This window comes from Anabrus simplex, chromosome 4 (assembly GCF_040414725.1).
Source record: "Anabrus simplex isolate iqAnaSimp1 chromosome 4, ASM4041472v1, whole genome shotgun sequence".
NCBI classification, from domain to species: domain Eukaryota; kingdom Metazoa; phylum Arthropoda; class Insecta; order Orthoptera; family Tettigoniidae; genus Anabrus; species Anabrus simplex.
Genome location: NC_090268.1, coordinates 158,409,006 through 158,434,674, shown reverse-complemented (window position 1 = coordinate 158,434,674; position 25,669 = coordinate 158,409,006). Strand labels below are relative to the sequence as shown.

General features: G+C 41.2%; 1 protein-coding gene across 4 annotated transcripts in view; it reads right to left on the bottom strand.

Moving 5' to 3' along the window:
- Positions 1–25,669, bottom strand: part of Ca-beta (Ca2+-channel-protein-beta-subunit) — a 592,192-nt gene that overhangs the window by 49,195 nt on the left and 517,328 nt on the right. For all 4 annotated transcript variants that reach the window (XR_010859801.2, XM_067145289.2, XM_067145288.2 and 1 more), the window contains exon 5: positions 7,287–7,515. Coding sequence is in view for 3 of the 4 variants with exons in the window: in XM_067145289.2 (XP_067001390.2) it covers positions 7,287–7,515 (229 nt within the window). In the remaining variant the exon portion in view is untranslated. The remainder of the gene's footprint in view (positions 1–7,286; positions 7,516–25,669) is intronic.

Below are 25,669 nucleotides of genomic sequence, written 5' to 3'. Positions count from 1 at the left end.
TTGTAAGGCAGACCCTCCGATGAGGGTGGGCGGCATCTGCCATATGTAGGTAACTGCGTGTTGTTGTGGTGGAGGATAGTGTTATGTGTGGTGTTTGAGTTGCAGGGACGTTGGGGACAGTACAAACACCCAGCCCTCGGGCCATTGGAATTAACCAATGAAGGTTAAAATCCCCGACCCGGCCGGGAATCGAATCCGGGACCCTCTGAACCGAAGGCCAGTACGCTGACCATTCAGCCAACGAGTCGGACATAAGTACAATAATACCGGCAGATTATACCTCTTACACGTCATTACTCTTCAATAAAGATAATGAGTATGGTTGGGCTAGGAAATGGCAACGTAAAAGTATTCGTCCGCCTTGTGCACTGGCTTGTATAAAGAACACAGCATTGAGCAAGTGAGAAAAATCACTAAGCTCAGTCCATCAGTGATACGGACAGTGTCGGTGAGTCAACATCGAGTGTATGCCCCGAGTACAATGGGTAAGGTAAGGGAACGCAATGTTGTTGAAGGCTAACGAATTATATAACTCCACCAACTTGATAATGCGCAAAGAGTAATTGATGAGAAAACAAGAATACCGCGAACTACAGTCGCAAGTATCATTCAGCAATACAAGACCAGTGAAACTGTACTCAACAGAGCAAGAACTGGGTGGCCAAGGAAGCTGACAGCATGCGAAGAGCTAAGAGTTATACGCACCATCCAGAAAAATCCCCGTATGTCTCTACCTGTGCTTCGAACAGAAATACAAACCTCCACTGGGAAGAACATCCGTACCGACACCCCACGACGTGTGTTACACAGAGCTGGTTTGCAACGGCGTACAAGCCGGAAGAAGCTCTGCATAAGTGAGGCGAACCGTAAGAAGAGGCTAGCGTTCACCAAACAGTACGTCCTGAAGCCAACAGCAGTTTGTAAACGCGTGTTGTTTACGAACGAGAGCAAATTCAGTTTATTTAAATGCTCTGGAAAGCGTGTATGGAGAAAGAAGAACGCCGAGTTCCAAAATAAAAATCTGCAACCAACCGTAAAATATGGAGGAGGTCCCATAATGGTATTAGGGTGTTTGTCGGCGGTTGGTGTAGGCAACTGCCATATAATACCTTAAAGGATGGATAAGATGATGTATTTGAATATATTAAAGCAGCACGTAACACCCAGCGTAGCAAAATTATGCCTTGGTAGTGGGTACTTCTTCCAGCAAGATAATGATCCTAAGCACAATGCTCGCACTTTTAGGGAATGGCTACTCTACAATACACCTCATGTGCTGCAGACACCACCCCAGTCCCCAGACTTACACCCCATGGAGCATTTATGGACGGAATTAAAACGTGAACTAAGCAAGCAGCGTATTCCAAATAAAGAAGCTCTGAAGCAATATTTCATGGAAGAATGGAACAAAATAGGCTCGGAAGTGACAGAAAAACTGGTGACATCCATGCCGAAATGCCTTCAACCCGTGATTGATTCCAAGGGACGTTCGACGCACTACTGATACTTAGGAAATGATTGAACATCCCTTGAGTTCTTATTGTGGACGAATACTTTCTCAATGTGCCTTTTCTGCAAGCAGTGCGATTATTTTTTATTTGTTCCAAATGCCAGTGCTTAGGGTGCTACAAATTATGTCCTGAGATGTCCAGCTGACAATTAAATTATTTATTGTATTGGTGCTATTGGCTATTGTCCTCACATGACGAGCGCGAGAGAATAATTTTGCGAGCGGCTGTATATTTACATTCAATAGTAAAAAGAGTGTCTGACTCCTTGGCTGAATAGTCAGCGTTGAGGCCATCGGTTCGGAGGGTCCCGGGTTTGATTCCGGGCCGATTATGGGATTTTAATCACGTGTGATTAATTCTTCTGGCTCGAGGACTGTTTGTGTTTGTCCTAACACTCAAACAGCACATCACACTAGTAATCACCACAGAAACACGCAATGTTGATAACATCCCTCCACACAAGGATGGCGTCAGGAAGGGCATACAGCCGTGAATCAGGGCCACATCCACATGTGCGACACAGTTCGCACTCACAACCCCGCAACGTGTGGGAAAAGCCGTAGAAGAAGAATAATAGTAAAAAGAGAATTGTGGAAAAATCATGGAACAGGCGCATATATTGAGAGTTTGTAGGGAGACTAGTGCAATCAGAGTAAAATATCTAGTTAGGGAATATGAAACAAAATTACAAAGAGAGAAATAATTATATACAATTGTTAAACTATTAAATGAAGAATGGATTACACCTGGAAGAACAGCAACATTCCTCTATATTTTAAAAAATATGCGGCAAAAGGAAACAAGACAAAACCAAACAAGCACTAACGAAAATAATGAAGGGTAAGATACACGTTTTTCCTAGATGGGGAGAGGACTAACATATAGAATGTATACAGGTACTAGTAGGTTTAAATATAGTATTTAATGTGGTAGTTTATAAATTGTAATAAAAAAGATAATGTAATGCATGTACCAAACAAATAGACTGCAATAATGAATGCTCTGTCCCTAGTTTCAAGCGATGTGTAACAAGGGGATGGGAGTAGTATACTAAAAAGAGAAACGAAATACTATAGGCAGTAATACTTTAGAATGCGAACTAGTTTGTTAATTAACAAGTGTTTTATAGCCCGCTGTTCCGTAATGTACCAAGAGTAACATAAATTCTAGGGGTTCCGACGGACGAACCCCTATTGTTTATGCAAACCTTCTGGCATAACCGTTATGCAGGCTAGAGTATAGTTCAGTAAGTTCACATTCTAACCTGCTACTGCCTGAAAATCTCGGCTCTAGTGATCACCATTACGAGACCAAAGTAGAAACAGACTGATTTCGAGTCAGTTATTGAAAGCAATACTGTATCTGACATAGACAGATCAGGAGGAGCATTGTCAAGTTCATACTATCCTAGCCGAAAGCTGAAACAGGTAGTAATGACATTTACCGAAAAAGAAAATGTAATTGGCTAACCGGAAGACCCAAATATCACAATATGAAATTCTGTCACAGTCTTCCATGAAACATAATTTCACCTAGCTACTGATGAACGACAGCTGAATAGACGGAAAACAGTAGTAGAAGAAAAAAGAAGTTACGCAAAAAAATAAAGGAAATAAACAGGAGGACCTATGAACGGTTTCAAGAATTACGTCCAGAGCAGATCGTGAACGCGTTGTCCTATAATTCGCTAAGCACACGTGGCTGAACAGAAGCTTAAGGCAAGTTCGCACTGATGGATACTTTTAATATCCGATCAAGAAACATTATTCTCCTTGTAACACATCGGGAGGTTGCAACAAAATGTGAATTTCAGAAACACTGAGAGTTCCGTAAGCAAGCATAGCCTCTGAATGGATAGTTATCCCGATGTTGATATATTCTCGACAGATCAAATAGGATTTCACAAAGAAATGAATATGGGAAGAATGTCGACCGACATCTGCGCATCAAAGGTCTATAGAGCAGTCAAGTCTAAAAGTGAAAGTACACACTCGTATGCAGTTATGTCTGTAAGAGTTTTATCAAAACTATAGCTTACCTACATGAGCCAAGACCAGCTAGGTTTGAAGTACAAGGGACCTTCTTGCCAGTAAACAATGTTATCATACGATATTGTACTTCAGGTAAGATGACAAAAGGCATGTTTGATGGGTTTCTAAAGACTTCTTCCTAACCACATGTCGGTTTAATACTTGTTGATTCTTCTTCTTCTTCTTATTATTAAGAACCCATCAAGCATTCAGATAGAATAGCATACAGAGTGAGTTGGCTATGGCGTTTGCGTGGTTTTCTATTTTCACACCTGCCAATGCTGAGGTTTACCTATTCCGTTGTCATCATAAGTCCTGTCTGTGTTGGTGAGACGTAAAACAAATAGCAAAAGAAAACAGAATAACGTCAGTTACAAGATTAGAGTAGATGTAGGATGTACAATAGTACTTATTTAGGAAGGACGTGCTTAGCATAACTAATTAGTAGGCAGTCATTTTAGGTTCATACACTGATACTGTCATGACACGATATATCATACGAGTATAAACATCATGTATTGATGCTTGTTGTTTTAAGGGGCCTAACATCGAAGGTCATCGGCCCAAACATCATGTATTAAGACAATTTCTCTGTCCTTCATTCAGACAAAAATACCTCACAGGCACAGAAGGCCTAAGGAGCTGTAAACCATCTACAGTGTTCACAGGTGTGAACTCACTCACTCACTCACTCACTCACTCACTCACTCACTCACTCACTCACTCACTCACTCACTCACTCACTCACTCACTCACTCACTCACTCACTCACTCACTCACTCACTCACTCACTCACTCACTCACTCACTCACTCACTCACTCACTCACTCACTCACTCACTCACTCACTCACTCACTCACTCACTCACTCACTCACTCACTCACTCACTCACTCACTCACTCACTCACTCACTCACTCACTCACTCACTCACTCACTCACTCACTCACTCACTCACTCACTCACTCACTCACTCACTCACTCACTCACTCACTCACTCACTCACTCACTCACTCACTCACTCACTCACTCACTCACTCACTCACTCACTCACTCACTCACTCACTCACTCACTCACTCACTCACTCACTCACTCACTCACTCACTCACTCACTCACTCACTCACTCACTCACTCACTCACTCACTCACTCACTCACTCACTCACTCACTCACTCACTCACTCACTCACTCACTCACTCACTCACTCACTCACTCACTCACTCACTCACTCACTCACTCACTCACTCACTCACTCACTCACTCACTCACTCACTCACTCACTCACTCACTCACTCACTCACTCACTCACTCACTCACTCACTCACTCACTCACTCACTCACTCACTCACTCACTCACTCACTCACTCACTCACTCACTCACTCACTCACTCACTCACTCACTCACTCACTCACTCACTCACTCACTCACTCACTCACTCACTCACTCACTCACTCACTCACTCACTCACTCACTCACTCACTCACTCACTCACTCACTCACTCACTCACTCACTCACTCACTCACTCACTCACTCACTCACTCACTCACTCACTCACTCACTCACTCACTCACTCACTCACTCACTCACTCACTCACTCACTCACTCACTCACTCACTCACTCACTCACTCACTCACTCACTCACTCACTCACTCACTCACTCACTCACTCACTCACTCACTCACTCACTCACTCACTCACTCACTCACTCACTCACTCACTCACTCACTCACTCACTCACTCACTCACTCACTCACTCACTCACTCACTCACTCACTCACTCACTCACTCACTCACTCACTCACTCACTCACTCACTCACTCACTCACTCACTCACTCACTCACTCACTCACTCACTCACTCACTCACTCACTCACTCACTCACTCACTCACTCACTCACTCACTCACTCACTCACTCACTCACTCACTCACTCACTCACTCACTCACTCACTCACTCACTCACTCACTCACTCACTCACTCACTCACTCACTCACTCACTCACTCACTCACTCACTCACTCACTCACTCACTCACTCACTCACTCACTCACTCACTCACTCACTCACTCACTCACTCACTCACTCACTCACTCACTCACTCACTCACTCACTCACTCACTCACTCACTCACTCACTCACTCACTCACTCACTCACTCACTCACTCACTCACTCACTCACTCACTCACTCACTCACTCACTCACTCACTCACTCACTCACTCACTCACTCACTCACTCACTCACTCACTCACTCACTCACTCACTCACTCACTCACTCACTCACTCACTCACTCACTCACTCACTCACTCACTCACTCACTCACTCACTCACTCACTCACTCACTCACTCACTCACTCACTCACTCACTCACTCACTCACTCACTCACTCACTCACTCACTCACTCACTCACTCACTCACTCACTCACTCACTCACTCACTCACTCACTCACTCACTCACTCACTCACCTCACTCACTCACTCACCTCACTCACTCACTCACTCACTCACTCACTCACTCACATAGAAGTCGTCCAAGAAAGGGAAAATGATCCAACAATATGACCATGAAATACTGTAAACATTATTAGTGAAATGGATACGACACCTCAAGTTTTCTTCAGTCAGAAGAAAGCCCGTATTGTTACATCGTAATAACCTTTAACATAATAGTTCTAACAATGAAATAGAAAATACCGGCGGGGTTTCAAGCGGAAACATGATTTTTAATACGTGGTAGTCGGAAATTTGAAATTATAAAGATGTAAGACGATCGGAAGATACAATTACGTAGTCTGTTTGTCAGTTTTAAGAAAGCATTAGATTTTATTGACCAAGATTCGTTACTGACTGTTCTGGAAGAGTTTGAAGAGGATGGCACATCTCAAAACCTGATTAAACGGACAGTTACCAACCCTGTGTCGAGGGTGAAATTCATGGAAGAGATCTCTGAAGCATTTTTATCTGTTTATTGTTAATCTTTAAATATTCACATTGATAGAATTTGTATTTCACCCCACAATTTAACTAATGGCAGATTAGTTGATTTCACTCAGTAAATAAGTTATTATTAAAGTTTTTGTATACATTTTAGATTAGCCTACATTTATTTATATTTATTTATACTTGCTCAGTAACAATTTTGCGCTATCCTCAAGAACATTTTAATTGGTGCGGGTGAGGTAAGGTATACTTACCATCAAAATCAGACCCCGCATTCACCGGAAAAGACGAGAGATACTTAACTTAAATGTCATGATTTACTTAATTTCTTACTTAAACACAAAATCACGATTAAAACCTGGCAATGCCTGCTGTCACCACCGCCATCAAGCACATACCGCGCATGCGTAATGCGTGATGTGTGCCAACGGCTTGGCGCAGTTCGTGAATTCTACGGATTTTAGCTCATTTCAAGAATTATACAACTCAGTTGTGCAGCTCGTGAAATATACAAAAATTCTCATAGTTCATGAAATGCCTAGGAAGCATAACCTCAATTTTGACAGATGTACTTAATTCCACTAGATCTTTGTTACATTTTTCTACTGCCGTGTAATCTAGATTACATTCTGAGCTCTAAATAATTCTTCAACCAACAAAGAAACAAATTTAAAGGATACACTACGTAATTATTACTGTTAGGTTAAACCTGATTTCACTCCATACTGGTGTACAGTAAATGAATGTGTATAGATCATACAAAGTATTTGAGCAACAGCAAGACGTGAAGCATGACTACTCACCGGCCTTCAAACTTATGCTTGAGGAAGTCAAACAGCGCCTTCTGCATCATGTCCGTGACCTCGTAGCCTTTGAGCGAAGGCCCCACCAGGACCACTGGCCTCATGGATGGCACTACGTCGTACGGGGTAGTCGTCTCCTGCTTCTTGAAGAAGGGTTTCCGTTTCTCCTTGGCGGGGGGAGTGGTAAGCGTCGTCTTGTTGAGGCGCGTCGAGTCCGGCGAGTCCTCACCTGTACATCGCACCAATTGTACAAACCGCTCATGTGAACAATCAACTTGGAGAGTCTCAGTTACCCAGTGACGAAGCCTAGGCTTAAAAATCGATACATGAAAGCATATTTTCCACCGAAAAAATATATGATTTCGCTAACTAGCCTATACAATACAGGTAATCGGAGACTCACAGTACCTTACGACACGACCCAACACACATTATAAACCTGATCTGGAAGTATGAAAGGTATGGTCTAAAAACATTTATGTACCGAGCGATTAGGTATGGTCGGTATTAAAACCATTGAGTCACCCGTATCTTAAACACAAAGTTCTATTAGCTTGCTTCGTCCCGAGTCGTTGGACATACGAAGACTGAGAAATATACAGCATACACTGTGTTTGCATTCAGAGCCTTTTAGGATCATCATTATTAATATTTTCTTTCCTCCTTCCTCCACCGATGAAGTAGGCAGAGTTTTTCATCAATAAAGCACTATGCTAATAAGACTAAAATTAACTCATTTAAAAATGCTCGAACAAGTCAACATTTAATATTTTGAGAGGAACATTTTACAAAAAGCAAACGCAATTTTCAGCCATTTTTCTACAGGATGTGCTGGGCTGAGTGGCTTAGACGGTTAAGGCGCAGGCCTTCTAACCCCAACATGTCAGGTTCGATCCTGGCTCAGTCCGCTTATATTTGAAGGTGCTCAAATACGACAGCTTCGTGTCGATAGATTTACTGGCACGTAAAAGAACTCCTGCGGGACCAAATTCCGGCACCTCGGCGTCTCCGGCAGAGGTAGTCGGATTTTTAAAGGGCGGAAAAAAGTCCATTCGACACTCCATGTCGTACGATGAGCCAAGGGACCTATGAAGTCATCTGGTTTCCATGGTTACTCGTTCTCTTCTTCTCGATGTAGAATTGACTCCATGGACATCCTTCCTTCTCTGATGTGGTACGGGCTATCTGGACTAGCACTCCCTAATTGCCTAGTCTTTAAATTAGACATTGGCCCTACACTTGTAAAAACTGATCAGCGTTGATCATATGAGGAGAAAATTCAGAGATATGAATTTTTCCATGTTAGTAGAAATCTCAATCCAACTGAGCTATACTATTTATACGGTACAGACTTGTAGTACTGGACTTGCACCCCAATCAGCACTTCGCTGAGTAGTGGAGGAGAGCTTCGTAGTCGCAATCAAACGTCAATGCTCCCTATCTGTCTCGCACTGTGACGTAAGCTGCTCGCATTTACGTCAAGTCAGCCCGGCCACACTCAACGGGCGCCCAGCCGAGCACTTCTGGTGTACATCGTGAGTGAATGCATATGTGCTGAGATGTGAATAAACATTGTGTCCTCGTTACAAACGCGCACGATCTGTCGTGGATTCAAACCACTACAGCATCGATCCTTAAATACCACAGGCGCCCGACTCAGCAACAAAGACAACATACACGATACTTGCTAGAAGTGCAGTAATATCCGTACCGGTGTTTTCAGTAATGGTTTACGGCGTTCATTAACTTTCTACCATGACGGATCACGCGGCATAACGTATTAATTGGATCGTATTACGGGTGCGTGCGTTATTTTAGGGAACAATAAATCGCATGTTTGTACAATGGTCCGTAGGATCGATGGGGAAATTGCGGGTAGTCGTTTCTCCTTTGTTAGATCCAATGCTCATTTACATTGCTGACACACAGCAAGGGTGCAGAGCAATATTGAATGTTGGCTGGGTTTCATAAAACAGGATGGGCCACCCGGTACAATTTCTTTGCTATGTAGATGCAAACCCTCTGGATACCCACAACATATTTATAGGTTCATTTGTTTCTGAGAAAACTGTACCTGGAATGGTGGTAGTGGAGGAACTTGTACACTATTATGCGGTCATTCTTCTTTTTTTAAGCTCATACACGTTTGTACAGAACTTCAATATTGTCTGCTTTGCCTTCCCACGTTCAATTGAAAACGCACGCTGCAAATTAATGAGGCGTCTCCATAATACTCTGATCTCCTCTATTTACACGCCTCTATCCTCGATGTCTTAAATACCAAGTCTAACTACTCTCTCCTTGGTTTTCCCCAACCGAGGTCGGTGAACATTCCACAACGCACACAATATCGCCCATGTCGGCATGTACAATGATCTGGTGTAAACGTTAAATGTTAATTTGGTCCACGACATTCAAAGCACTCTTCTTAGAATTCCTGGTCTCGTTATGAGGAGCGCTGACAGTTTGAAAACACAGTTCATTCAGGTGCGTTCACTCAAGACGTCTGGACTTCAACAACTGACTCTATGAAACTATCATTATCGTCACACTCATCATATAGTTAGTTTTTTAATTTAGCGTTTCTCTCTACATTACGAAACCCCTTATCTCACTGTTCCTACCTGCTCATAACAATAATTGCGTCTATAATAATAATAATAATAATAATAATAATAATAATAATAATAATAATAATAATAATAATAATAATAATAATAGCTGCCTCTGTGGAACCGTGGTAGAGTGTCGGCCTTCGGATCCCAAGATAGCGAGTTCAAACCCGGCAGAGGTAGTCGGATTTTTGAACGGGGGATAATAGTCCATTCGACACTCCATGTCGTACGATGTCGGCATGTAAAAGATCTCTGGCGATACATTTGGTATTTACCCGACAAAATTCATTAAATCTCAGCCATAGTCGCCCAAGAGAGATCCGGTTTACTCTGTCTGCCATCTAGTGGGCCTTGAGTAAAACGGAACGTCGAAATTGACGAGCAGACAGCCAGATAGCTTCAAATCGAAATGTCTGCACACGGTAGCCGAGGCCATACGATAATAATAATAATAATAATAATAATAATAATAATAATAATAATAATAATAATAATAATAATAATAATAATAATAGAAAGAGCCACTAAACTCAATAAGACGTACAGACTAAAGTGGAATTACTACAACAAGAGAGTCGTATCGCGTAATGTAAAATTACAACATTACAAGATAGTGGTTTTGCCGGAAGCGTTATACGCCTCAGAAACCGTATCCCTTGGAGGTCACACTCAAATTACAGAAATTGAAAAGCAAGAAAGGAAAATTCTCCGGAAAATGTATGGTCCCACGAGAGGAAATGGAATATGGATTAACAGGAGAACACCGGACCTCTACTCATTAACTGACAGGTTTACCGATGGCGTACGCAAGAGATGCCTGAAATTATATGGCCATATCTATAGAATGAACAGCGACAGACGCACTTTAAATATAATCAACTCAGAGGAGGTCAAAATAAACTGGCTAGAGAAACTAAGGCGCACCTACAAGAAATTAATATCACGGACGATATTATAGAATATCGTGGAGCCTTTAGGTCAATAGTAGCCAAGCACTAATTCGTAGAGAAACCTAAAAAGAAAATGATAGGAAGTTGTCCACAGAACACAAGATGCAACACGGTGCATTCATGAAGAGATTTTGGAAGGATAAGAAGGCGAAAACCATCAGGCCAACGAACAAGTTCAACGCGCTCTTTGAATCGGCAAAACGAAGAAAGAAATAGCGATAATAAACTAATGGACAAATATGCCTCCACAATCCGCTAATTTGAAACTAGCTGTGACTTCTATTGGTTATAAACTTCGTCATTCTCCACTTCTCTTACCCACTATGGCCGACCGAGTCCATTATTCTCCTAGGTAACATATCCTCCTCATGGTAGGATAGCATCTTACTTCACAGAAATTTACAGAGCTCACAATATAATAATCATAATAATCATAAAAATCATAATAATCCTAATAATAATATTGTCCGGGTGACTCAGCTCTCCAAGTTGAAAATTCACAGGAGCTAAATATCGCAACTATTTATTTGACTAAATAAATTTCTAGTGGAAAGCATAACGTAACCAGGCGCATCAAGCTACAATACTGAAGAAAGAAAATTTATTTTGATTGTTATGCAATAGCCAACAATATGAATAAAGCGTCACTAATTTCGAATAGACTCACCTGAAGAAAGTGCGAAGAGTATTTAAAAGTTACAAAATTACTATTATATTTTATTTTATTTCATAATTTTGTTGTGTGTTTTGCATAAATAAATTTAATTATTGTAATCAAATTCTTTTCAATTCAATGTATGAAAGATAAATGTAAGCCACTGAAAATTAATAAAGATAAAATGATGTTTAAAAAGAATGTCTCAAGTTAATTACTTTCAATATTTTACTGTAAATAACGAATATCAGGAGTTGAGAAAAAAGTTCTGTATATAAATTTTGCTACAATTTTTTTCCTAGTAGTGGTAATATTATACGAAGTACTTATTTTCCAAAATTCTATCCTAACAAATTCAAGAACTGAGCATTCCATATCGAAGAAGCTGCCCAAGCGGTACTGGCGGTAGCGGTAGCTGTGATCTGCCATTCAGGAGATCGCTGGTTCGAATCACACCATCGGCAGCCCTGAACATGATTTACCGTGGTTTCCCATTTTAACACCAGGAAAATGCCGGATGTGTAGCTAAATGATCCCATGGCCGCTACCTTCCAAATTCTAACTCCCCTTTCATATTATCGCATCGTCGAAAACATTGTACTCTATGTGTAGGTGTGACGTTAAGCCACTAGCAAATAGGAAAAAAGAAATAAGGCATTCTGCAGTAATCTAACGAGAGCTCCACAATTTATCCAGAGAGAATCTGAATCTCGAATTATTTATTTTGACTATTTAGCCAATAACTGCCAACGGCCGTAGCCGTATTGAAACACCGGATCCCGTGAGATCTCCGAAGTTAAGCAACATTGGGCGTGGTCAGGAGTTGGATGGGTTGCCACGCGCTATTGGGGGGGGGTAAGGGAATGGAGGAGCGGAAAGGAACTGGCCACCCTACCGCACGTAAACTCCGGCTCAGGAACACCTCTGCGGAGGTTCGGACCTGCTTTCGGGCAGAATACACCCCCTTAGCCAATAACTACATAAAAATGCGTAAATACACTGCATGACCCCCCCCCAAACTGGAGCACTCAGAAGGGGAGGACGAAACGAAATAATAATTCACGTGTTCAGGGGATAAGTGATATTATTTCAGTGATTACAAAATCGAGTCAAATTTACAAAAAACTTCGCAGTACGAATCCACTTACGTTGGTCATGCGGGGTGGTGTATAGCCACGATTCATCGCTGAACCCAATGAGACGCCATTCATTATCCTATCTTCCCGGTCACAGCACCTCTCTAGACGCAGCCGTTCCTCTTGTGGTGTTAACGGCAACCTACGCACGGGAAGGTTGCTGCTACTCTGTGACCAATGGTGCGGGATGGCGCAGAATGTTACAGGGAATCCATTACTTGTTCTCGGATGGCAGGCACAGATGTGAAAGGGTTTCTATATGCTTTGTGCTCAATACGGCGATCCTTCCTTTTGGTGATCAAACGTGGTCGACCGGAACCTTACCTACGAGTATGCCTGCCTTCACGTTCGCATGCAGTCCAACATCGGGCCACTGTCATATCCGAATGCCCCACAAATCTGGATATTGCACGATTCGACAAGCCGGCTAAATGCAGGCCCAGAATGAGTCCCGCTTCAAGGTCTATCAGGCCCTGATAACGCGGTCTCAAACGATCAAGAGGCATCTTCGTGTCCTTCACAGTGATCACTCAATATCTGAAGCTGTTACATACCCTACTAGACCAGGTAACAACACTAAACACGAACAACACTAATGCACTCTGGTGGCCGCAGACACTTGTAACTCTTGTCATTTACATACCTGCCGATAGTGTGTACGTGTACGAAGTTACATCGACATCCGACTATTTCTTCTGGGTACTTCCATTTTTTGTCAGGCAAATCAAATTTATAGATATTCATAACCTATACAGAGAACAACACTTTCAGCATGGAAACATACTGTTTTATTTTTGTGTTTAAACTCTTTGTACAGCAGTTTCCCCAGTATGTCGGCTGCTAGTTTCATCAGAGTAACACAGTTATGTCCTGTTGATTGTGAGGTTTGTGGTCAAATGTATTTTCGAAGATAATTAAGTGCAATATTTTGATTCATTTATGTAAAACAAGAACATGTAACTGCGATAAAATTCAAGCGATAACACGAAAACGGTAACATTTTGGCGATAGACACCTATTGATTGGTTGAAATTCCTGATATTCTTATGCCGGGATTGATGATTGGAGCCGTGTCCGGTTCCTCTTCAGTTCAGAGGGCCCCGATTCGATTCTCGGCGGCGGGTAATTTAATCTTAAATGGTAAATTCCCATGGCTCAGGGACTGGGCTTTTGCGTTGTCCCGAAACATCCATGCAACTCGCATATAACACACAACACTATTTTTTTTGCTATTTTGCTTTACGTCGCACTGACACAGATAGGTCTTATGGCGACAATGGGACGGGAAAGGCATAGGAAGGGGAAGGAAGCGGCCGTGGCATTATTTAAAGTACAGCCCCAGAATTTTCCTTGTGTGAAAATGGGAAACCACGGAAAACCATCTTCAGGGCTGCCGACAGTGGGATTCGAACCCACTATCTCCCGGACGCGAGCTCACAGCTGCGCGCTCCTAACCGCACGGCTAACTCGCGCGGTACACACAACACTACCTCCCATCTCAATAACACATAGCTTTCCATACAAGGCAGACACTGGTCACTCTCTCCGGCTCCATGGCTAAATGGTTAGCGTGCTGCCCTTTAGTCACAGGGGCCCCGGGTTCGATTCCAGGCAGGATCGGGCGTTTTAATCACCATTGGTTAATTTTGATGGCACGGGGGCTGGGTGTATGTGTTATCTTCACCATCATTTCATAATCATCACGACGCGAAGGTCGCCTACGGGAGTCAAATCAAAAGACCTGCACCTGGCAACCCGAACATGTCCTCGGACACTCCCGGTACTAAACGCCAATCGCCAGTTCATTTTTACCGCCCACTTCCATTGGAAGGTCTCCCGAGCAAGGATTGCACCAGGCTAGCAATAGTCTCCCTAGGTACTGCATTATTGGAGCCATGGGCTAAACAGTCTGTATTATTTCACTCTATGGCAGTGTCACTACCGGAGCGTTCCAGTGGTCTTGCAGCCAAAAGGTTTCTCCGCATACTTTCATTCAAAAATCACGGATCAATGTCATAACCTTTGATTTGGTTCAATTGACATTTTATAGATTTTATTTCATGTTGGATGGTTGATGGACTAAAGTCAGTCTGGTAACTTCTACTTTGTCAGCGGGTCTGCTTTGAAAGATATTTCAAGACTCGAAGGGTTCAAGACTAAAATCAATTTAATGACCAGACCTTTCTCGCTTTTCCTATTACGTCCAGACTGAGTTGAAATTTGTGAACCTAAGATGCAAAGAAGGAAGACCTATATACTATAATGTTGGATGAAAATATTAAGAAAGTGTTTCAGCGTTCTAAGAAAACAGAAACCGAGCTCGATAGCTGCAGTCGCTTAAGTGCGGCCAGTATCCAGTATTCGGGAGATAGTAGGTTCGAACCCCACTGTCGGCAGCCCTGAAAATGGTTTTCCGTGGTTTCCTAGGGAAGGCCTAGGAGTGGGAAGGGAGCGGCCGTGGCCTTAAGATACTGCCCTAGCATGTTCCTGGTGTGAAAATGGGAAACCACGGAAAACCATCTTCAAGGCTGCCGACAGTGGGATTCGAACCCACTATCTCTCGGATGAAAGGTCACAGCTGCGCGCCCCTAACCGCACGGTCAACTCACCCGGTCCACAGTGAACTAATCTCGAGACACATTGACCTACACTGCACAGCCTCGGAGGGGAGGGTGACATGGGGAAATCACTGCTGTGTTAACGTTCTGTTTAGCAGAGGGTAGCTTCCAGGGCCTACTGACTTCTCAAAAACAGTGACCGATGCTTTGTGATTTGCTCTCTCCTACACAAATTAAGATAGGAGCACAATTTTTGAAGGCGTTTGCTTAGAATACCATCTTCCACCGCCAGTTTAAATGACGTACCTTATTACAATTACATCCTGTACAGAGGTGGTACAATTTGTGAAATCAGATTTTACTTGGTTCAAATCTACTGTATATTATGTTTATTCTAGATCAACATTATCACAAAGCTCGAAAATTTTCATTTAACGTAATTTTTCCATTAACATTTTATATTTTTTCAAAGTAATTAACTTTGAGACAAACTGTATAAGAAGAATAAAATGAAATCTACTCTATAATGCACACTACAGAGCAATCTTCAATAGCTCAATGAGATTTACAAAATGAACTGTAATATTGTTCTCTGATATTAACAGTAAAGAAGATAAAAGTTCAAAAGATAGGAAATGCAACATAGCTTATTTGGTCCTCAGCATCGTGCACCTTCTGCTGCTCGCTCTGGGATGTTGAGATGCAGGCTGTAACTACATTCATAGATAAAACTGTGACTTACCTGCATGACAGATAGTGTTAGTTCACTCGAGCACTCGAGACGCATGCATTGTACCAACATACCTTCAACCAAGATTCTCCTCTTCCCAACTCTACTTCCTGGTTACAACAAATCTGACAAGGGTCGATCTATGGAGGAGATATCTGGACGAAGAAACATTTAGCTAATCCTCCAACAAGTTCAAAGCGAAAGCAGAGGGGCGTTTAGGGCAATGGTAATGACGGTTATACTGTTACAAATTAAATTAAGGATTAGATGGAATCTGAGGAATAGGACTCTCGCTAGTGGATAGGTTATGTGACCAACTGGGGGTCGGGTGCAAAGATAAACAATAACTCTACTGACAATCTAACACAAAACGAACACCGAAACGTATAACAAAAACAAATTAATAGAAAATAAACTAAGCAAATATAAACAACAAACCATAAAACCATTCAACAAAACCAACAGCCAAATACTAAAATTTACGTTAAATAACACTAAAAAAACCCAAACTTACTTGCTTCTTTCTAACGTATACAATCAAAAGTCACAACACAAATGTTCACAGACAACTTGCAACCAAAAACAAACCAACTTAAAAACAAAAATAAAATCTGTAATGTTAATTCAGTTATAATGTTAACCGATTCCTTCAAGTTATATCACGCCAACTTCAGGGTAAAAGTCTTGTATGCGTATTATACATTCTGTTGGCTTTTGTTAGGGAAATTCATTTTCGCACTGCAGTTAATCATCATAACTCGGAATATTAGTTGATGTTTTAACGTTCTGGAGACCTCGAGTGCTTGTAACTGCTTTTTACTTTATCGAAAAACAAGTAATTTTCCGCTTATCTTTATGTGTGTGTATCTTACATTATATACAGCGGGAGAGTATTGTCGGTATAAAGGGGCACAGGGACACACCAACTAGTTTGTTAGGGTATGTTACATTATCATGGGCAAAGTATTTCATACATGCGCTTATGAGCCTCAGCCAACCGCGAGAGAAGTTTTACAGGCAGGTCTGTCTTCTCTCCGCGTTGACAGGCTGGGATATGGAGCCACGGGATACTTAGGCCTGGCAAGATTCAAACAAGAAAGAAAAGACATGAAATTACATGATTACTGCGATTCGTTTTACACAAAATATGTAAGTATATCATATGAGAAACTTAGCTGAAAACGGTTTCCGATTAATATGTGAAACACCTAGAAATAATTTCTGTTAATAGTGGTGAGATGAGGGACTGAGTAAGAAGTGTCATAGTTTGAATACAAAGTGCTTTAGAATAAGGATTACTAGGGGAGAGAATTTTATTCAGTAATAGATTAGAATGCAAACGTATTTAACCAAGGGGCAAGTGAATCCTATCCTACACAACAGTTCTGCTGTGAGACTTGCATAACTATTAGCGGCTAGATGATACTTACGCCTTGTTCACATACATTTTTGCTTTGTAACCTATTAGTACCATAAACTCCTTTCCCTAATAACTCAATTTTAAGTTTGAGATAGAATTTCATGTCAATTCATTGAACTCATTTCGTCGCAAATGAATGTCATGGAGCCTCAGCTCCCTGCTGAACATGTTTGTTGAAGTATCAATTTTTGCGAGACATGTGGGGCAACTGCGGTTTCCCAGCCAAGTCCAATATTGAGAATACTTAACTAAGCGTGGCGCTTCTCTCGGAATCTTTCACGTCTGACCGTCCTTGACCACCTTTCGTTCTCCTGAGAAATTCAAAGCATTAAGATTGTGAAGTCTATGGGTTTTTATCCATTTTCCGACTTTCAAGGCGCATTCTATCTTTACGCAGCACCCTCATTGGTTAAGAAGAGCCATTTCTCTTTCAAATAAGTTACAAAAATGTGACAACATTCTTGATTTCCTCTTGAAACAACCAGTCAGCCTCTATCTGAAGAAACAGCAACATTATTTTGTTTATTTTCCGACTATTCTGGTTCCAAGAAAGTACGCTCCTAAAAGCAGTTCCAGTCACCACGGTGCTGAAAACCAAAGATGTGTTCATGTGTGTTGCGTTATATTAAGAAATATGTTATCAGTATTATTATAATCCTTTGACTCAGACGTACTTGGTTGTTGTTTGCGTCCTCAGTCCATAAACTGATCTGATTCAGCTCTCTATGCCATTTGCATTTCTACTTCACATTCGTTTCGCCCGTCGCATCTTAAATATTCTTCTGTAACATCACATTTCAAAAGCCATTCTATTTCTTTATAAGCTAGATATTGTCCCATTCTAATCTCCATACCCATTTAAAGAAAGCTTGCTGATAATCACATGTTTGAAGTACGCAATTTATTTTCAACAAGGATCTGTTTTTTTTTACAAGTTGTTTTACATCGCATCGACACAGATGGGTCTTATAGCGACGATGGGACAGGAAGGGGCTAGGATTGGGAAGGAAGCGGCCGTGGCCTTAACCCATTTGTTCCCAGAATTTTTTTTTCGAAGGATTGCCTTGATTTTCACAAAAGTTACTCATTAGGGGGTGTGGAATTGTAAGAAAAAATGAATTTTGAATTAACATCATTTTCAGGGTTATTTTTAGCCTGGCAGGATTTCCTGCCAATGGGATTAATCATTATCTGTTTCAACTTGTCACTTTTATTTCAACTTATTGTCAAAGTACTACATAATAATGCTCATCAGGTTAAACATTTACAACAATATGACAAAATATTTCAACAATGATGACTGAGTCCACATTCTTACATAACTATAAAAACGTTTTGAAACAAACTTGTTAGGAAAACTTGCACTGTGTTGTTTCTTTACAGAGGTCTCACATGGTAGTGCTTGTGACATTCAGGATGAAGAGGTGTGTTACATTTTTCACACTTGTACGTTGTTCTACCTTTGCACTGCTTGCATCTCGAATTAGGTTGCTCACTTTTTATTATCCAATGATTTCTTTCATCAAACCGTGTTGCATTATAGGCGGTGCCACTGATTTGAAATCTTGGACCGGAGCACTTCCGTTCACTTCCATACTGCAGGAGCAGTTGCTGACTAATATCTTGCTGGAACATTAGCAATGTTATATTATTACCAAGACTTCGGAAAAGGCGCCAAGCGTTCACAGCAGCTGCGTTCAGCCCCCAAACAAACAATGGCCACCACCATTTTTTGGATCTGATATGAATCCTGTATGTAGCCACATACTGGTCATGTGAATCAACTCCTCCCATGTATTTATTATAGACTGCTATTAGTTTAGGTTGAGGCACTTGGATAGATTTCTTCAGTTTGGCAGACCATCTTTTAGCAGATGCAAGTGGATTGGATTTTACAGCATTACTAGCAACTGTTACAACTCTATTGTCAAACCACCTTACTAACACTATTGTATCATCGGCAACTGTTTGGTCCATAGCTCCCCTTCCTTTCTTTTCTAATGATTTCTTGTCAATGAGGGGTGCATCTCCAATCCTATTTTCTCTGATAGTCCCTGTAGCAGCTATTCCTTTTTGTGACAAATCTTCCAGAAGAGGAATGGAGGTGAAAAGATTGTCAAAAACAATATGTGAACCAGCTTCAATGTTACATTTTTTGGCAAGTGTTGTAACAATATCATATCCTTGGCCTGATCCTGAAGGTGGAATACGAGTGCTGCTTCCGCAATATGGTTCGGCATGAAGCATATAGCCATCTGCTGAACAAATGGTCCAAAGTTTAAAACCAAACCTGATGGGTTTGCCACGAATGAACTGTTTTGTACGGTGTCTTCCATAATAAGGTACTATAGTTTCATCAATGCTTAGAAACTCTGGATTATCTATAGCTTTGAACGCTTCATTGAGCATGTCAAACATGGGCCTAACTTTGTAATAACAGTCTCCATCAATAGCTGTGTTATCTGCTAAGTGAATCCGTCTCATTATATCATCAAACGTATTTCTGCGCATGGATTTACTTACAAGTTCGTTATGTGTGTCAGAGGACAAACTCCAGAAGATACGTCTGGTAGGCAAAGGTACGTAACCAGATAGGAGTAATATTCCTAAGAAAACTAGAATATTTTCTTTAGTCAAGCACTCTACTGAAAGATTCTTTTGTCCACTGTATATTTTACTTTGCTCTAAAATGTGATCAATGAGTTTATTTGGATAAAGTACCTGAAAGGCATCCATAGGAGATTTCAAGTGTTCCCTCCAATAATCTGTCAGATTTGGATGGTAAGGCTCTTTGTACGATGGTATGTTTAGTCCAACTCTTTTGTCACAAGCACCAAAACTTATTTTCTGATTTTTCTTCTTTTTTGGTGGCATTTGAGCTTCATCTGTTGTAACAGCTGGTCCGGCTAATGATGTAACCGAAGTATGGCGCACAGATCTCTGGTGGAGGACATTGGAGGTCTCTCTGGATATAAGAAATTTAGGTGACATATTGGGTGCAAGGAAAGCCATTTTCTCTAGTCCACTTTCTTTGACTGGGTCGATGGGTATTACTGCTGAGGTTGATGGTGAGCATAAAGTGTTAGAATTACTAAATACTGGCTGATCTTCGTCCGTTTCTATAAGTAGTTCAGCAGAACTTTTGAGTATACGCCTAGGTAAATGATGCAACTGAAAATCCACTTCATCATCACTTTTGTCGGAGTCAGCATCTGTCTCTGCGTCTGCATTTTCAACTGGCGGGAGTACAGAAATTCCAGTCACATTGACATCATCCAGCGCATCACATTCTAACAGGTCACATATTTCATTGACGCACAGCCTAAAATAAAAAGAACACGCATTTTTAGAACTATAAGTATTATGGCTAACAATGATAATGTTATATCCCAATGGCAGGAAATCCTGCCAGAGGATTTAAATTGTTCATTGTTGCCCTTTCAAGAATAATGATCAAAATTCCAGTAGCAACACAGTCTTCCTGACTGTCTTGAGAACTTAAATACATAATACTACTCAAATCCAAGCTGAAGTAAAGGAATACTTACGATGTATGTCTATTGCTGTATGCCATTTCATTCCACTCTGTCTTTTGCTCAAACTAATACACCTGTGGTGATTAATAGCACAAAATGATGGTATGGATCTTTATAACTGGCTTCTCTATGAAGGTCAAGGAATATGCTAATGCAATGAATAAACAAATTAACTGAATGCACTGCCATCTAGATAGAGAAAACTACACCGGTAGGAAATCCTGCCAGTGGGATGAAATGGGTTAATTAAGGTACAGCCCCAGCATTTTCCTGGTGTGAAAATGGGAAAACACGGAAAACCATCTTCAGGGCTGCCGACAGTGAGGTTCGAACCCACTATCTCCCGAATACTGGATACTGGCCGCACTTAAGCGACTGCAGCTATCGAGCTCGGTGGATCTGTTTTTGGGCTGGGGTCTGTCTGTAATTAGCGTCTCAATTTCCCGACACCATGGCAACCAGTGTTCGTCATCTACAGAGTCTCTCTTATAAATCCAGACCGTCCAGCGGCGTTTCTACTCTCCGAGACCTAAGCAGCAGTACGGGAGGCGTGCGCATAGTTCTCGACCTTGCAAGGAGCGAGCACGTGTTCGATCTACTATCAGTAGCCAGTCTGGACCTCAGCTGTTAACATGGTGAGATAGTTATCATTGCAACACCGCATTTTCATATGTAAAAGTTATTTTATGTACGAGTCGCCTCGACGGGTACGTGATGCATTTGTTCAGCAATTTCCTGGTGAAGTGCTACCTGCACGAGCACAGATTCAAGTCATGTTTTAAATAAAATTCTAGGGGGTCCGCTATCTGTAATGTTATTTATTCCACCAAATTTCGATATACTTATCCGTTTTAGTTCAACCCGAGATAATACCTGTAGTGTTTAGCTTTCGTGTCTGTTCGTTTGTTTGTCTGTTTGTTCAGCCATCACGGGTAAAGGGCTAAATAGATCTTAACCAAACTTCATATTTATAATCTTATCATCCAGCAGCAGGTTTTGACATGCATATCATTTAAAAATCACTGAATAAACCGTGGGTTTACAGGAAGACCACAATAGTTATTTTTAATTTTCTCTTACACTACTGATTGTATCTCGACCAAACTTCATATTTAGACTCTACTAATTCAGGAGAAGGTTTTGATATGTGCATCATTTAAAAATCACTGAAGAGACTGGGGGTTTGTAGGAAGACTAAAAGAATCTTTATCAATTTTCCCTTACACTATTGATCATGTCTCAACCGAACTTCATATTTAGAGTCTAGTCATTTAGGGCCAGGATTTGATCATTTAAAATCACCTAACCGACTGGGGGTTTATAGGAAGACCAGAAACCATGTTTTCAGCTTTCTCTTACATTATTGATTATATTTCGACCAAACTTCATATTTAGAGTCTACTTATCCAGGAGCAGGTTTTGATATGTATATTGTTTAAAAATCACTGAATAGACTGGGTGTCTATATGTAGACATGAAGAAGTTTCTTTTCATGTTCTCTTAACACTATTGATTATGTGTAAAATCTGTGGATTATATGTGAAACTACCCTTCATTTTAAGTAATATTTGATATGTACATAATTTCGCTTACTCTTCAAATGACGGCCAAAAATATTTTCAACGGGTTGCTCTGCAGTCAGTATTTATTTGTTATCTGTAGGATACACAACAGGAGAAATTTAGAGGATGTATAATGTTTCTCTCGGCTTGACAATTAACCCCACCTAAAGTATCAGAGCACCGAAGAAACATGAGATATAACCTTTCCTTTGGTGTCTGTCTGCTGTCTACCTCTTTGTATATTCCTAAAAGTGGAAAACTGGTGGACTTATTTCATCCAAACTATTTATTTCGAATCTACTTACTACGGATTGTGTTATCAGATGCATATGATATGGTAACCACAGAGAGTTGGTATTTATAGGAAGATTATTCTCAAATATTTTCGTTGACATTAGGTCTATCAAGATACTGTAAATAAGCGTTTAAGAATATGTTATTTCCGTTCCTTTATCCCATGTACGCATTCATTGTACGACGGATAATAACGCAGATGGTTACGAAAAATTCGATTTTTAGTTCAAGTCCCGTGCTGCATATCGTGCGTGGCACTTCAAGATGGGTAACGGGAAAAACTAAAGAGCCATTTTACTATTTTCGGTAGGGCAGATATTAAGAGAGGTATCATCAAGGTCAGAGCGCCACGTAAAAGGTCAGACATACAATATGCAACCTGAGAACCACGGAGAATTTCGCACAACTTCGGACCAGGAACTGCACCGTGGAAGAAATTCGGAAATCTCGAATTTGTTCATATTCATCATATTTTCGTTACTGCCCCGGGCTGTCGTACTAAAACACCATTTTAACGTGTCACATTAAACATGCGAATAGAGTCACGTTATTCCTGAAGGAAACTTCCCGTGCGCAGAACGTGTACAAATGCTAGTAGTAAAACTACTGGCTCGGTGCTCAGTGAAAAACATGCGCGAATAAATTACTCACAAAATTAACACAACACGTAGGGGTTTCGGTTTCTTCCGCACACAGAGCTACGAAGCTGTTGCACATCAAATCGTACAGGTTTACACGGGCCCATTGTTTAAAACCTGCTGATCAAGCCACAAGAGTGAGACATTGTGAGTGGTATCTTGCATCATTGAATGATCGTTTATTCGACCCACGGCTTGTGTTCTTTCATCTTTCATCTTAATGGTCATGTGAACTGTCATAACTCGCGCTATTGGCGTGCATAAAATTGTAATGCTGTTTATGAAGTCCCTCATTATGAAGGATGACACTTCCAGTATCTTGACGTAAGTTGGGCCGAGGCAGCTGCTGAAGCGCAAAGTGCAAACACCGTGCGCTCGGTCTGGGTTTATAAGACAGACCCTGTATATGTACTACGCCAGTCGCGTCATCTGTACGTTGCTATACAAACGTAAGCTCTTAATTGCATGTTGTGAATAATGTAACGATGAATAATATGCTTCAGATTATTTATTTTGAATTCATGTTTCTTGATTGGAAGTCAAACTCGCTGCTCTCTCGTCTTCTAAGCCCAAAACATATGCATGATTCTATGTTTAACGATTTATGATTTTTATAAAGAACAGTCTTCCTTGCTTGTGGTTGTGTGCATCCTATGTCCTTATTTTTGTTATTGTTCTGCAACCCAGGTATTGTGTGTATCTGAATGAACCACATCCAACAGGTTGTGTTAGAGGCACGACCGTAACATTTATGACGCAGAAGACGTCTTTCTGTTAGAAATGAAGTAGATCGAATAACTTGTAACATTGATTTCAAAATTTTAATCTCTATACCCAGTGGCCCAAAAAGGTCACAAATAATAAATAATAATAATAATCGTATGGCCTCAGCTACCGTGTGCAGACATTTCAATTTGACGCCATCTGGCTGTCTGCTCGTCAATTTCGACGTTCCGTTTTACTCTAGGCCCCCACTAGATGGCAGGCCGAGTAAACCGAAACTCTCTTGGGCGTCTATGGCTGAGATTTAATGAATTTTGTCGGGTAAACACCAAGGTCACAAATACTAGTTGACATGGTCACAATAATATCGGGAAATTGATGACGCTAATTGTAGATAGACTCCCATCCCAAAAACATATCCACATTTAAAAAATTAAAATAGAAATGAGACTTCTTCTGGGTTCACTGAGTCTACACCAGAAATGAGTAACGGATTAATTCCCGGGGACAAAGCTTACAAGGAAACTTTATTGGACCTGAACGATTTCAAGGAAACTTCGTAGGGGTACCAATTAAGATATCAGAACATCGTTGCACGCCTGCCGTTATTATGTACATTGCCTACAGCATGAAAAAGTCATTGTGAACAGGAATCCGGCAATTTTGCCAATAAAATATATTTCGCAATCTACAAGAAGATTCCCACATTCAAAAATGTTCGATTTTGAGTTATTGCACACATACGAATGATTTATATCCTGGAAAATGTTCGCCTCTGTGGTGTAGTGGTTAGTATGATTATTGCCGCCCCGGTTTCGATGCCTGGCTCTGCCACGAAATTTGTAAAGTGGTACTAGAACTGGAACGACCTCCGCTCAGCCTCGGGAGATCAACTGAGTAGAAGGGGGTTCGATTCCCACCTCAGCCTTCCTCGAAGTGGTTTTCCGTGGTTTCCCACTTTTCCTCCAGGCAAATGCCGGGTGGTACCTAACTTAAGGCCATAGCCAATTCCTTCCCTTTTCCTTGTCTATCCCTTCTATTCTTCCCATCCCAAACTAGGCCCCTATTCAGTATAGCAGGTGAGGACATCTGGGGTACTGGTCCTCCTACCCAGATGTATCCCAGACCAAAAGTCTCACGCTCCAGGACACTGCCCTTGAGGCGATAGAGAAAATCAACCCTGGAAGTAATACGGATAATGAGATGAAATGAAAAATGTGCTGTAAGTCGTACGTCTATCGTTGCTACGACCTATGTCTTAGTTTTCAACTCACGGGAGAGCTGCAACTCAAGTACTAGAAGACTTCCACAAGTCAGGTATGCCAGTTTCCTTTTGAGATCATTGTATGTAGGACTGATAATTATGTTCAACATTGGAAGGTCTCTTTTATTGTCCACCTGTTTGGCTAAATGGTAAGCGGACTGATCTTTGGTTCAGAGGGCCCAAGGTTCGAATCCTGGTCGCGCCGATAATTTCAACTGTGTATGGGTAATTCCTCTAGTTCTGGGATTGAGTGACTGTGTAATTCCTTGTAAGACACACCATATTATCAATCGTCGCAGAAA